This window comes from Agelaius tricolor, unplaced genomic scaffold, assembly GCF_023055355.1.
Source record: "Agelaius tricolor isolate 1412-34295 unplaced genomic scaffold, bAgeTri1.0.p SCAF_28, whole genome shotgun sequence".
Classification (NCBI taxonomy): domain Eukaryota; kingdom Metazoa; phylum Chordata; class Aves; order Passeriformes; family Icteridae; genus Agelaius; species Agelaius tricolor.
Window position 1 is genome coordinate 3573724 of NW_027269288.1, and position 14710 is coordinate 3588433.

Sequence of the window (14710 nt, forward strand, 5' to 3'; positions counted from 1 at the left end):
TGCTGGGTTGCAGATCTCAGCAGAGCTGACACAGTGCACACCAAATCCCCTTCCAGCCCCATGGGAGCACCCACAGGGATGGCAGCAGCCCTCACAGGGGGAGGCAGAGAAGCAGAGGCAGCAGGACCTACCTGGTTTGTACTGGTACAGGGGCCCCTCCCCGGAGCCCTCGGTGCAGCCGGAGGTGCCGTCGGCGCCCTCGCCCTCCGAGACGCTCTCGGCTCCATTCCGCACCGGCTCCGCCTCCTGCTCCCCGTTCTCCTCCACAGCTTTCACTGCTTTCAGCTCTGAGGGTTCCCTCTCTGCCTCAAGCCCATGGCTCGTTTTCTCCTGGTCAGATTCAAGTACTTTGTCCCCTGAAGGTTCCTCCTCCTCCTTCGGCTGGAGCATGGATGGAAGAAGAGGTTTTGTTAGAAATACCCTGACAAATTCAGTGCACGTGGAACGGCTCTTCATGGATTCACATGGCATTTTTGGGAGCAGCAGGAATACAAATGCATCTTACACAGGGATATGGAACAGCACACAGAGCCACTGGGTGATTTATCAGCTCATTCCCATGGATAACCCACTGATAATTAATGGTGCAACTGGAGAGACTCAGCATTGCCCATGAAATCCCCACGGGATTGGACTGAGGGAACTGTTAAGCCATGAGCAATCCCAGCCTGGAAACACAACTCTGCTTTCCTCTTCTCCTACCAGCCATGAGAAAGGGGTGGTAAAGGGCACGTGGTGCTTGTTTGGGGGATTCTTCCTTTAAATGCCTGCTGCCAACTGGAGCAGATGCCACTAAGGAAGGCAGTGTGAGATGCAGCCACAATGCCAGCATCTCAGTTTCAGGGAAAAGCATTAATAGTATCCCTGGCTGTTAATTTTAGAGCTCTCCAAGGACACAGCCTGATTGTGCATTCAGACGAGGAGGCGTCGGAATCGCTTCTCCCGGGAGAAATCCCAGCCCCTCTCAGCACTGAACAAAGGAGAAACTTCACTGAGGATGCTCTGGAGGAGGCTCCTGATCCTGTGCCTCCCTACCTGACTGCACCACATCCTAAAACGTTTCTTGCAGATGTTTCAAGGGAATTCTCTGAAGAATTCCCCAGTGGAACTGCCAGGTGCTGCAGGAGACACTGACTCACACAGGGGAGGATGAGGAAAGGGTGGAGGATGAAGCTGCTGCTGCAGCCCCTTTGCTCTCCTGCTCTGCACCACATCTGGCCAACCTCAGCTTTCATCCACACACTGGGCAGCCTGAACTTCCACATTTTTACTCTCTTGCTCCTTTTCTGATTGATTCTAACCCCATACTGACCCAGGATATCAAGCACAGCCCCCTGCTGCAATATCCCTACCAGAACAGCAGCAAGGGAGGTTTCTTTACTCATCTAATCACTCTTGAGGTGGTTTTGCCTGAAAACTTCAGCATTTTCCCTTGTCAGCTTCTCCATCAGTTGGTCATCAGGAAAACTATCCTTGGCCATGATATCCCTGTGCAGAATACCCTGCCAAATGTCAGGATGGTGACCTGGGACCAGAATGGGGCAGTGCTGAGGGATCCAAACCCACTTTTCCCTCACCCTTCACTGAAAGGGGTTCCTCAGTGCTGGGAGGCTGCTGGAAGTTTAGTGGAACCTTCTAGTGGAAGGTGTTCCTTGCCAGGGCAGGGGTTGGAATGAGAGGAGTCTTTAAGGGCCCTTCCAACCCAAACCAGTCTGTGATTCCATGACTGTGCTAGTCATTAAATTAGGCAAACCCAACAAAAACTGAAGAGTTTAAAAGGGAGCAGTCTGACACCTGTTATCTAAAGGATGCTGAGGAATATCAGAATTCCTCCCCAAAACTGCCCTGAATCCTGTGAGACAATGAGGAAGAAGTGTCTCTAAAGTATCATTTCCAGAGAGGAACAACACCTTTAAATTTGGGTAGAGCAGGACTTTGGCTCCCTCTCACCTCTGTTTCTGCCTCTGTCACCTCCTCAGCGCCTTGGGTTCGCTCTTTTGGTTTCTTCCAGGTCTTTGGTGCAGTTACAGCGGTTTGGGCTGCAATGGAAACGTGCATCTGTTACAGCCCTGAGTGACACGGGGCTGATGGGGCTGGGGGGGATGAGCTTCCCTCTCAGGGGCTGCTCTGAGGCACAGGACAACAAAGCAGCTCAGCCTTGTGGAGGATTCAGCTTGATTCAACCACTTTGGCTTTCAGTGCAGCAATAACAATCATTAGAATGGCATGAAAACACAGGAATTGTTCTACAAGTTGTTCATTCAAGCTCCAAATGGCACTTGGGGTAGCAAGGAGGTCACTGCCAACAGGACAAGGATCATGCAGGGAAAAAAACCTTCAGGAAGCCAAGATTTTGGAAAGACCAGGTGCTGGCTGGGAAAGAAGGTTGTTCTCAACATATTTTTCTCAAGAATTATTATCATTATAATATTAACCATAAGCAAGCCCAAATTTCCAGTATTTCATCCCAAAGGAAAACTCCTTCAATCCTGCAGCACTGCTCTGAGCTGGATTTATATTTCAATTTAAAAGCAGGTTGTAACTCCAGCATTAATGATCTCCCTGGCCAACTGAGTCAAAGGAAACACCACAGAGTATTCTCAAGATCAGCACTGATTCACTCCAATCGTGTTTTCCCCCTAAAGGGTAGAAGAAACCACACAATATATTAAGAGGAGACAAACCCATTAATCTAATCTGCTCCTAATTTGTGGCAAATGCTCCCAGCTTCAATTCGGATCCCAGGCACACATGCCCAGTTAACAGAGTGTAAATGGGATTGATTTTGTGACTGAAGATTACTGCAAACAGATTTCCAGCTCTGGCTTTTGGTTTCCAGCAGATCTGTGGAAAAACCCAGGGTGCACCTCCTTTATCACAATAAACCAGAATTTTGAAAGGTTCTTCACCATAAATTAGAAGAGTTAGTAACAGCCAGCTCTGTTCCTGAGGGCATGGAGCAAATGGGATTTGCTGCATTCCCCTGCCCCAAAGAATACACAGGAATTTCTGTGGCTTCTCCAGGGTGTTTCCCTGTTTGGAGGGTGACCATGAACCTGCAGATTCCCAGGGGAATCTCCACATCCAGGCCCCACCCAAAGAGCAACAGGAGCTACCAGTGCTGATGGAAGCCTTTTACCTTCAGGCTGAACACCCCAAAAGCAAAGTAATTTAAAAAAAGAAAGTCTTATTTAAGTATTGAAACATCATCTCCTTGTTCACAGAACCAACAGCTGGAAAAATCACCCAGATCTCCCAAGCTCCAGGTCCTGCCCATCCCATCCATTGTGTCTCCCTATGGAGAGGCTCTAAGGGCAAGGCAGAGCCCCAGCACAAATCCTGAATTTCCTGGGGCTCAAAGGAGGGGAGAGGAAGGGCCAAGCAGGCCCAGACTGCAACACAGCTTTGTCTCCCCCAGCAGGGATCAGCCTTTACTGCTGCTCCAGGCAGCTCCCTTGGCAGAACAGCCCAATTATTCCCAGTATCCGAGGGCAAAACCAAGGCTGGGGATGATCAGTGTCCATGCACGTGGTAATTTCTGGAATTCAGCAAAGCTCAGATCTAAGACAGGCTTCCCCAGTTCCCTCCATCACAAAATCTGCTAAAAATTCAGTGAAAGCTGAGCCCTTTTCCAAGGGCTGTTTCCAGCCTTGTTTGGTGATGTCACTCGCACGCTCCCAGGGGTTTCTCCAAGAAGGGATTAGGCCTGCAAAGCAACAGCCTCAATTTTGCCACAGCCAAGTAATTTAACTGATCAATCCCAAAGTTTTTCATCTGTCAGAATTCCACTGCCCTCAAACTCAAACCATGGAAACCATCCACGGTGTAAAATAACATTTCATTTTTAACCACACAGAATTAAACTCCGGGGTCACGGATTTAGGGCTGGCAAAGGTCCGGGGTGTTTCCTTCCTCAGCTGTCAGGATGTGAACATTACTGCTGCTCAAGTATACATTTTTTCCACCTTTTTTTGGCAAAAGTCAGCTCAGTAGAGGCTGCACTCCTGCCAAGCCTCCTGAATGAGTCTTGCCTTAAATCCCACGACTTCCATCAGCCCGGGGGTTCCAACCCCCATCCGTGTGTGGAGCTGCCTGGGGTGGATCTCCAGAGATCTCTGGAGACATTGCTCAGTCTTCCCCCCTCTTAAAATAGCACACAACAGATTTCTTTTGGTTTTTTTTTTTTTTTTCTGTCAAGTTCACATTTCTGCTGCAGGAGCTCAAAGGAGAATTTGCACTGATGTGAGTTTGGGTGCCAACCTCCCCAAACCCCAGATCCAACAGGACAATGGTGTTCTTCATCTGAAGATGGAGTTTCATCTGGGAGGCTGAAGGGAAATACAAAGTACTGTGTCCAGTTTGGCTCTTGGAAAGGGACAGCTCCAGACACTTCTGGTCTTCTTTTCCATTCTCCTGTCCCCAAGTTGAGCAACTTCATGTCCTCTCCAATAGTTTAAGTCCTGCCCAAATGCAGGTTCATTTTTGCCACTGTTCACACTCCCAGACCTTGTTTCCAGCTCATTCCATTCCTTTGAAGAAGGGACACCAGAAACCCAACCAACACTGAGCTCTTATCCCAGCTTCCCAAGCCAAGGGAGGTAACAGGAGTGACAACACAGATTTACTTTAGGACTGGAAAGAGGAGCAAACCCTTAATTCCAGACTACCCAGGACACCACTGCCAGCCCTGCAGGGATCTGCTCAGCAGCCCCAACGCTCCCTCAGCCATTCCTCCAGCTGTGTCACGTTCCCAGTGGAGCATCCTCCCCCAGATTTACCCACCCAGGAGCTCACACCCATCCAGCAGGGCACGAGGCCTCTCCCCTCTGATGTGGTGCCAACTGTGAAGCCTAAATTAATACCAGCTCTTGCATTTTTATTTTATTATCCAACATGCCATGAAAGACCAAAGCAAAGATTCACCATCGCCTTCCAGCCCATGGAAAATATATTCCAGTGGTTCTGGCAGCAAATCAAGAAAAAGGCGACACCTGATTTATGTTTCTGCCTCTCCAGGTTTCGGTGCTGGAGAAATTTCTCCAAGGTATTTCCAATTACAGCCCAAGCTGCTCGTTACAGACTCCTCAGCTCAGAAACTCCAGGGCTTGCCACAGCTGGGCTACTTAAAACAGAAATATGTCTCATAAACGAGCTCTGCAAGAAGCAGCCCTTTGAATTCCTTGTGTATTAAGTTCTTGCAGCTTCTTGTGTCCCAAGGAGCTCTGTCTGGGACACACATCAGTCTCTTGTTTTCCTCTTTGCTTCTTTTAATAGCCATGATAGAATGGTGACATCAAAGGCCCTCAGGTCTCTGGTAGCACCTTCTGCAGAAATTCCACTCCACCAACGACATTTCTCCTGTTTTGTTGCCTGGAAAGTGCTGGTCCTTCACTGTAGCTATGGAAATCCCAGAATTTAACAAAAAGCAACAGTTGTTGATGACTTTTAGCCAGGGTGATGTTTTTAGTGCAGATTGCAGCTCCCAGGTCCTCTCTTGATAAGCTATTTTTCTCCTTGTAGAGCAGATGAGCAGGAATTAATTACTGGAAAAAGCATGTGCTCCTACCCCTTGCAGATAACAGCTCTGCCTGCCCTAAAAACTTCAGGCAAAAATTCCTGAGGAGGCAGGAACACAACCTGGGAATGGGGGAATGTGTTCCCTTTGGATGCTCAGAGCAGGGCCAGCAGCAAGGAACCAGCCCTGGGTACAACACCCTGCCCTGCTCAGTGCTTTAGTGCTCTGGAAACCACCAAATCTTCCCCTTTTCACCAGGACACACAAGCAGTGATGCTGATGAGCAGGGAATGACGATCCAGTCACTCACAGACAGAGACAGAACTACCAAAGCTGCCAACTTTGCTGTGAGGGTGCTCAGAGCAGGCAGAATTCAGTGTAAAATAGCAGACACCAGATTTTCTTTTTGTTTTTTCTGTCAAGTTCACATTTCTGCTGCAGGAGCTCAAAGGAGAATTTGCACTGATGTGAGTTTGGGTGCCAACCTCCCCAAACCCCAGATCCAACAGGACAATGGTGTTCTTCATCTGAAGATGGAGTTTCATCTGGGAGGCTGAAGGGAAATACAAAGTACTGTGTCCAGTTTGGCTCTTGGAAAGGGACAGCTCCAGACACTTCTGGTCTTCTTTTCCATTCTCCTGTCCCCAAGTTGAGCAACTTCATGTCCTCTCCAATAGTTTAAGTCCTGCCCAAATGCAGGTTCATTTTTGCCACTGTTCACACTCCCAGACCTTGTTTCCAGCTCATTTCATTCCTTTGAAGAAGGGACACCAGAAACCCAACCAACACTGAGCTCTTATCCCAGCTTCCCAAGCCAAGGGAGGTAACAGGAGTGACAACACAGATTTACTTTAGGACTGGAAAGAGGAGCAAGCCCTTAATTCCAGACTACCCAGGACACCACTCCCAGTGCTCCAGCAGAATCCCCTGACCTTGGAAATGTGGTAGAGACCCTGATGCCAGAGGAAAAGGAGGAACTGAGGTTCCCCTGGATCCCCCCAGGATTAACTCAGCTCCAGCCTCTCCCTGCCAACACTGCCAAAGTCCTTTTGTGGAGCTGTAAAAAAAGAACTGGGTCTGAATGTATTTTCTTTCTTGCCACAGTGCTTGACAAAAAAATCCAAGTCTGTTTTCCCTGACTGTTGGACAGAAGCTGTGTCCTGTAAAACTCTGCAGGAACAGGCCAAGCCCTTTGCTCATCCCCAAAAAGCTGCCACCTCCAGGGCAAAATATGGGATCCACCCAGGAGCCTTGGCAGTGCTGCCCCAGCAGCTCAAGGAGGAGGGGATGAAGGTCTCATTCCCCAAATCAGGCAGGCCAGGTCACAGCTATGAAAAGGACAGGCAGGAGGAGCTGCTGCAGGAATGAGATGATCCTGAGAGGTCTCAGCACTGTCCCAGCCAGCCCAGCTCAGCTCCCTTTAAAGGGAAAGCAGGGGCATGATTTGTGGCCAAGCTGCTCTGCAATAAAAACAGCATTCTGCTGAAAACCCCAAAGAAATATTGCTCAAAGTCACAGAGCTCACAGCTACCAGCATGTGCTGGAGAAGTTTCCCTTATCCCAGGTTTAATCCTAACTCCAGAGATCATAAAAAAATCTCTCAGCCTTTAGTCCAAGAAAAACACAACAATATAACCCTTTCTCCTTGCTCCTGAGGGTCAGCAGCTGGATTTTCCAATGTATATGGCAGACATGCTGTTCCTTGTTCCTGAATTAGCAGGCAGCCTCAGATGATGTTATTTCAATCTCTCTTCCTCTCTCCAAGAAAGAACTGGAAAATTATTGCTGAAAAGAAGGCTGGCAGAGAAATGCAATAGTTCAGGATCATTAAATCAGGGGTAGAGCACAAAGAACCACTTGGAAAGCTTTGTGCTTTCTTTGAAGCCCTGGGCTTTTAACAGAAATCTGAGTTTCAAGTCATCTTTTACATGACTTGAGAACTCCTTGTTTCCATGTTGCCAAAGCCAATGGCTTGGCTAATGTGTGCTCTGGAGCATAATGACATTACAGCATTAAAATTAATCTTCTGCATAATTAAAAGCCCAAACACTGTAAGTTAATTTTTTTTAATTTAAACTACAGGCCATTACAAAGCCAGCAATAACACAACAAGCTGGAACCTGCCTGTGCAAAACCTTATTTACAGAGTCCCATTTCTCCTCTCCTTTTTAAGGAAATTAATTTGGGTTATGAAGTAGCTTGGATTGAAAGAACAACAAGTGCCACAATAGTGAAATGGCCCGAGTGAAATAAAAATAGAAGAAGATGAACAGGAAAAAAATCCTCATGGTTGGTGTAGTAAAGGGATCTTTCTTCTCATCTGTAGATACTGGATTTTGAAATCAGCATATTGAGCATCACACAAACATGGAACAGGGCCAACCTCAGCCTTTCAGTGCATTTAAGAGCAGAGCCTGAGATTTCTGAGCCTATTTCCCATCTATCAAAGAAAGAACCAAAAACACCCTAAATGAAATGTTACTTTAAAAAAATGGAACCAACATGATCCAAATGACAACTGACTGTTTGTCCTCTTTGTCCAAGCTTCACCAAGTTCCACAGATTTGAAATAACTGCAGAACAGGATGTAGAAAATGTGACACATGAAATGCTTTAACACTGCTTGGTGTGAAGAACAGCCCCCATTACACCCCTCCAGCAGCAAATACAAGGAATTGATCATTTAACTTCTTTTCCACAATGTGATCTCCAGGAAGTCCTGCAAAAAAAGCCATTTTCTATAGGAAACACAGAGTGTTAAAACCACAGTGCCAAACCAGAGATGTGGCAGGGCTGAAACCAAAGGCAGGCAACAACACTGGAGAAACAAGCTGGATTCTAAAAGGCAGTTGCAGAAATTGTGATTTTTAGTGAATTTTAAACTGCTAACTGCAGAATTTACATTTAAAATTGTACATTGTACATTTTGCTTACATGTGACTTTTGCAAACGAAAACCAGAAGCATCACCAATGAAGGGTGGGCAGGTAGGGGTGTGTGGTGACCCTGTGGGTGACCCTGTTGTCAGTTGTTTGGGTGAGTGTGAATGGTCCATTTCATTTTCCCCCATCTGGGAACACCATGACACATTTTTTCAGCTGGAAAAGACCCCACTCCAGCAGTTCTGGAGATTTGTGGCTCAGGGGCTTCATCCCAAGAGCTTCAGGGTCCCAAATCCAGAGTCACAGGCCCTTGGACCAACTGCTCACCTTGGGGGGAAGAGCAGCTGTGGCTGCCCCATCCCTGGAGGTGCCCAAGGCCAGGTTGGACACTGGGGCTTGGAGCAGCCTGGGACAGGCAGGGGGTGCCAGTGGATGGGATTTAAGGCCCCTCCAATCCAAACCATGCTGGGATTCCATGAAGAGCAGTGTGCTCTGGACTCCCCTCCACCAGCCCTGTGCTGCCATCAAAGCACGAGCTCACCCCAGCCCGGGACACACGGGCAAGTCAGTGACCAATTCTGAACAGCCAGGAGGGATTTCTATCCCTGCCAAGGAAGATCAGCATTTCACAATCACAGCAGCCACCCAGCACCACCAGGCTTTTTCTTTTGCAGATGGAAACAGAAATATCTATTGGAAGAAGAAAAAGCCTCTTTCCTTCATCCTGCAGTTCCCAACACGAACCCACAGAGGCCAAGGCTTACCTGGGACAGGACTCTTGCTTGAGTTCACACTCAGAGCCTCCCGGCTCTCCTCCAGTTGCCCATCTGCTTCTGTCTCTTCCTTCTTTTCAGCATCTTTTACCTCTTCACTAAGAGTAGTTCTTGTGCTCTCCTCCCCTTCTAAATCTCCCTGGACAACAGGGAGGGCACTCGGAGACGGGAGAGGAGGTGGAGAAGGAGTTGTAGTGGTGACAGCAGCGACGGGAAGCGGAGGGGACGGGGGCGGCGGGGTGGGCGGCGGGGTGGGAGGAGGAGAGGGAGCAGCGGCAGGAGCACCGGGAGGCGATGGAGCGCTCTCCACCTCCGCTTGGGGGGCCTCGCTGGCCTCCACCTCCACAGTCCCCGCTGCAGGTTCCTCCTGGGCCGCCTCTGCCCCGGGCTCGGCGCCGCCCGTGTCGCCGGTGCCAGCGGGCCCGGCCGGCAGCGCCAGCGCGGCGTCCCCGGGGGATGCTACTGCCCTGCTGGGCTCGGGGCACGCCTCGGCACCGGCACCGGGCTCGGCCGCGGGAGCAGCGGCCGCAGGCTCCGGGCAGGCTGTGGCACTGGGGGAAGGCATCGCCTCCTCTCTGGGGAAGGCCAGTTCGCATTTGTCACATTTGTCCTCCGGCTCGGCCGCGGGCGGGGCTCTGCTGGGCGCGGGGACAGCGGCGGCGGCCGCGGGGACAGCGGGGACCGGAGCGGCCGGGGCCGGTGATGGAGCACGGGGAACTTCCGGGGCTTCCACTGAGGGGGGGACCTCGGTCGTCTGCCCAGCCTGATCTTTCTTCTCCCCAGCAGGTTCTGGTCTGAGGACTGGAGAAGGTGGTTTTAATACTGGATCTGGTTTTGGCTTCTCTTCTAGGAAAGGAGAAAAAAACCCATTATCAACAGCAAGGCAACTCCATGTTCCTGCCTGGTGCCTTGGCTCCCTCGGGTCCCGTTCCTGCATTCTGCCAAGGAGCTCTGAGGAAGACACCAGAGGCCCCTGCACCTCACTGGGAATCTAAAATTTGAAAATACAACCTCTGCCATCCTGAGAAGACAAGGATCTGGAGAGACTCACTGCACCCTTCCAGTGCCTGAAGGGGCCTTATAACGCAAGGAGGGCAACTTTTACATGGACAAAACCTTGCAGGACAACGGGGAATGGGTTAAACTGAAAGAAGAGAGATTTAGATTAGATGTTTGGAAGAAATGTATCAACACAACCCCCCAAATCTTGTGCAGAAAGAAGTCCCTGCCCTTATCCCATGATTAACAGCAGACCAGGTGTCCCATCCCTGCCATCACCATCACACAGCTCCCAAAGCTCTGCTGCAGCTCTGCTGCTCCCCACTCCTTTGCTACAAAAGTATGAACCATTATTGCTTAGGATCTTGCAGGAACACTGGACTCCTTCAGGACAGGGTTACACCAGCAAAAATAATTCTGGAGAAGCCAGAGGCACAAACCTGGTCCTGAGATTAGGAAGTCAAAGGCCACAACCAACTGCAAATCATCAAAATTCGGGTAGAATGGAACAGGTTTGGCTCTGCTGGATTTCCATTTGGGGCTTATTCAACAGCTCAGCTGAAGGGAAAGGGTTTTTGAAGGAGAACCAAAGGGTTTTTGAAGGAGAACCAAAGGGTTTTTGAAGGAGAACCAAAGGGTTTTTGAAGGAGAACCAAAGGGTTTTTGAAGGAGAACCCATTTGAAACTGCCTGGAGCTTCAAATCCCACCTTTAGGAATGGCTGGAGCAAAGTGAGCTCTGCTTGCAGCACTGAGCAGCCCCAGCAGCATCCAGAGGCCCATGGCCAAAGCAGGAGTTTATCAATCTAATGAGGCAGCCAGGGATGTGGCTTTGGAGGAGGATGACAAGTGAGGAAAGAGATGGGAAAGAGTGTCCCAACAGCTGATTTTGATTCTGGAGGCTCCGTGGAAGAAAAAGGACGCAGGAAGTGATTTGGAAAAAGAAAACACATCACCTCTGACTTCTGGAACATCCTTTGCAGGAACTCCTGGAGCATTCCTGACATTTACAGCTCGCTATAAACTGCCTGGATATTCTCTCCTCGAGTCAAAGGAGAATGCTCAAAAAAAAAACCAACCAAAAAACACCCCAAGCAAATGCATTTGGAATGTTAAGAAATTAATTCTGAGAGATAAAACCAGCACAAATCCACAGCTGCATGTGAAACCAGAGGTTTAACTCCCTTCCTTCAAACCACACCTTGTCTGGCCAATGTTCTTGTCATGGATACAGGCTGTGTGTGCAAAATCCCAGAGAGAAGCGATTTGAGGAGGGATTTCAGAGAATGAGGAGCAGATTTGGCTAATGAGAATCAAATCTGAACTTGAACCCCCATCCCAGAGAACAAATCTCCAAGTCCTGGCAGAGGAGGCTCATCCCTGCCAACTGTTACAGGGAGTCACGTGAACAGCTCACAGCTGGGGAGGGAAACCAAAAATCAACACAATTCATCCCAACTGGATCAAATCCCTCTTCCTAAATACGCTGAGATCATTCCTCATCTTATATTTAGAAAGTATTTACAGGAAGTGCTGGCTGCTCCAGGGGAAATATCAAGAGATATTTTTTTAAAATTTCCTAATAAATACAATTTTTGCAAAGTTATTTCTTAAAGATTCTTTCACATACCCAGTGGGACAGACCCCCCTGCCTGCTTCATGGAAGAGCCATTGTTGGGCTGCTGGGTGGTCCCAGTGGCACAGACTGGCCAGGGTAGTGCATGAGGAGGAGTTTACTGGATACAGGAATTTGTTCCTGCTCTGTGGTGTTTATCTGACAATAACTGCTGGGCTTGCTGCCATTTTTCCATCTTTTGTCCTGATGCAAACACTCACGAGGTGGCACCAGGACTGACTCAGTGTCAGCACAGGGGCTTTGGAGCTTTCCAAACTCCAGGCTCTGACATTCATCTGTTTTCCACAAACCATGTTGTACATTCTCCATGTCTGATATATTGCAAGATTTGGAAAAGGTCTAAAAAGAGGATAACACTACTGCAAACATCCCCCTGAACCTCTGCAAGTGGAAACAAATGTGGGCACCTCTGATTCCATGCAGTTCTATCCCACTGCAGCTCCTGCACCAGCCTGGCCTGCAGCCACTGGCCTGACCTGGATTCTGCAGCAGAATCCTCCCCTCTGTCAGCCTGGCTGGTATGGACACACCAGGGGCATGTCCAGGAACAGAACCTGCACCTAAATAATGTGATTCTTCAAGGTATTACAGCAGCAATCCCTACCCCTGGGCCACTGAAGTGTCCCTGCCATGGCAGTGGAGTCAGAATGGAAGGACCTTTAAGGTCCCTCCAACCCAAACCATTCTGGGATTCTACAAAATGCCAAAGTCTTGTCTTTAAAAAAATCCTAATCACAGATCTAAATAATGCAATCCCAAATCCAGCCTTGGGAATGAGTTCCAGACCAAGCCAGCAGGGACTGCAGGTCCTGGCCTGCTGGCAGAGCACACAGCTCTGCTCCTGACCCTGAGCCCAGCACAGCAGCCAGATGCTGCCAGATGCTGCTCACTGTTAGAAGCAGCTGCACAAGCAGCCCTGGTGTGACAGAATCCCAATGAAAGCCTGATTCCAAACTTCAACAGCTGCAACACAGGAGGGCACAGGAGAGGAGGGCATGAGGAGATCTGGTCCAAGGATGGACAGGGCAGAGGGGACTTTGGAGAAACAACACCACAGGTTGGAATGAGCACTTCAGCCATGCAGCTCTCTCTGTCACTGCTTGTGGTTTGGAAGCAAAAATCCCCCAACATCAAAGTGAAAAATCATTTTGATACCATGGCACGTATTTCTGAACAGATGCGCCCCCCAAAAGTCATTAGTTCAGTTTAAATATTATTAACAGATCTGTTAATTACTGACACCAACCCCTACACTGCTCTGCCCCCCCAGCCATGGCTGGGTGTTATTCCAGGGCTTTCCCTGCAGTGCTTACATAAATGTGCTCTTTAGCAATTTTTGGACTGGAACAAATGTTTGACTCTTTCTGGGATGGAACAGAGATAAACACAGGGAAGCTCATCAGTGTTAAACCCCAGTCAAGCCCTGCTTTATGTTTAAACCAGCACTGTCAGAGCTGTGTAACTAAGCAAACACACTTACTTCCAGTTTACTCACAGCAGCCTACAAAGGGATTAAGTTAAAGAGAGAGAGAAGAGGGATAAGCCCCGTTTGTGGCAATCCACATTTTCATACACAGAGATGAAATACTGTGATGGAAAGTGCTGGATTTTCAGAGACCCAGCTCAAGGAGCTCCTGGTTGTATGATTTAGTGGTGGGTGGTCCTGTGAGAAGCAGGGGGTTGGATTTGGTGATCCTGACAGGACCCTTGTGGCAGGAGATGTTCTGTGACTCCATGGCTTTAGAGCTCAGCCCAGCTCTGTCCCAAGGGCAGAGGCACCTCAGCTGCCACCAGTGCCACCAGGTGTGCTCAGAGGATGTCCCTGGCAGCAAGAGGGACCAGGGACTGTTGGCAGAGGGGACAGAGGCAGGGAAGAGCAGCTGTGCCAGAGCTGGGCAGCACCAGCCAGGCAGGGGAGCTCAGGCAGCACAGCCTCAGCAGAGCCAAAGGACATCAGAGCCACCCATGCCTTGCTCAGGTGACACTGGGGACACCAAAGGCTTGCACCAATATCTAGGCAGAGCCACAGCCTGCCTTTAAGTGGGAGATGGGATCAGCCCAGCCCCAAAAGGTCCTTTTTCAATCTTTTACAACCAATTTATAGCCACTGCAGCAGTTTAGAGGCACAGCACTGGAAGAGGAGACCCCCATGTCCATGCTGTGGCTGTAGGAGCAACCCCAGGGTCACCATCCTTGGCTTCCCAGCAGGGACTGTGCTGGGATCAGGGCATCTGCAGCACAGAAATGTTGGTTTGTGCCCTTTTCTGGGGCTTGGTTTTCCTCTAGCAAACCTCTCCCAGGGAATATACAACAGGACAAGAGGAATGGCCTCAGATTGTGCCAGGCATGGTTCAGGTTGGATTTTAGGAAAATTCCTTCATGGAAAGGGTGGCCAGGCACTGACCTGGGCAGTGGTGGAGTCACTATCCCTGAAAGTGTTAAAAAAAATACATGGATGTGACACCTGGGGACATGGTGAGTACTGAACATGGCAGTGCTGGCTTGGACTCCAAGATCTGGGAGGGCTTTTCCAACTTTGGTCATTCTGTGACTCTGAAATAAAAATCCCAGCATCCCCTGATACTCTGGATACCCTGAAATAAAAATCCCAGCACCCCATGATACTCTGGATACTGTGAAATAAAAATCCCAGCATCCCCTGATACTCTGGATACCCTGAAATAAAAATCCCAGCATCCCATGGTACTCTGGATGCCCTGAAATAAAAATCCCAGCAGTCCATGATACTCTGGATACCCTGAAATAAAAATCCCAGCATTCCATGATATTCTGGATACTTTTAAATAAAAATCCCAGCACCCCATGATACTCTGGATATTTTTAAATAAAAATCCCACACCCCATGACATCCCTGCACGTGCTGCTGCAGCAGAGCCCGGGTGGCTGT

The 14710-nt window shown here is 49.2% G+C and overlaps 1 protein-coding gene across 13 annotated transcripts in view; it reads right to left on the reverse strand.

Moving 5' to 3' along the window:
- The window catches only part of EIF4G3 (eukaryotic translation initiation factor 4 gamma 3), a 147957-nt gene that overhangs the window by 37881 nt on the left and 95366 nt on the right, over window positions 1-14710 (reverse strand). For all 13 annotated transcript variants that reach the window (XM_071449272.1, XM_071449271.1, XM_071449270.1 and 10 more), the window contains 3 exons: window positions 9161-10015; window positions 1951-2039; window positions 132-381 (listed from right to left, as the gene is read on the reverse strand). In XM_071449272.1, the coding sequence (XP_071305373.1) occupies window positions 132-381; window positions 1951-2039; window positions 9161-10015 (1194 nt within the window). The remainder of the gene's footprint in view (window positions 1-131; window positions 382-1950; window positions 2040-9160; window positions 10016-14710) is intronic.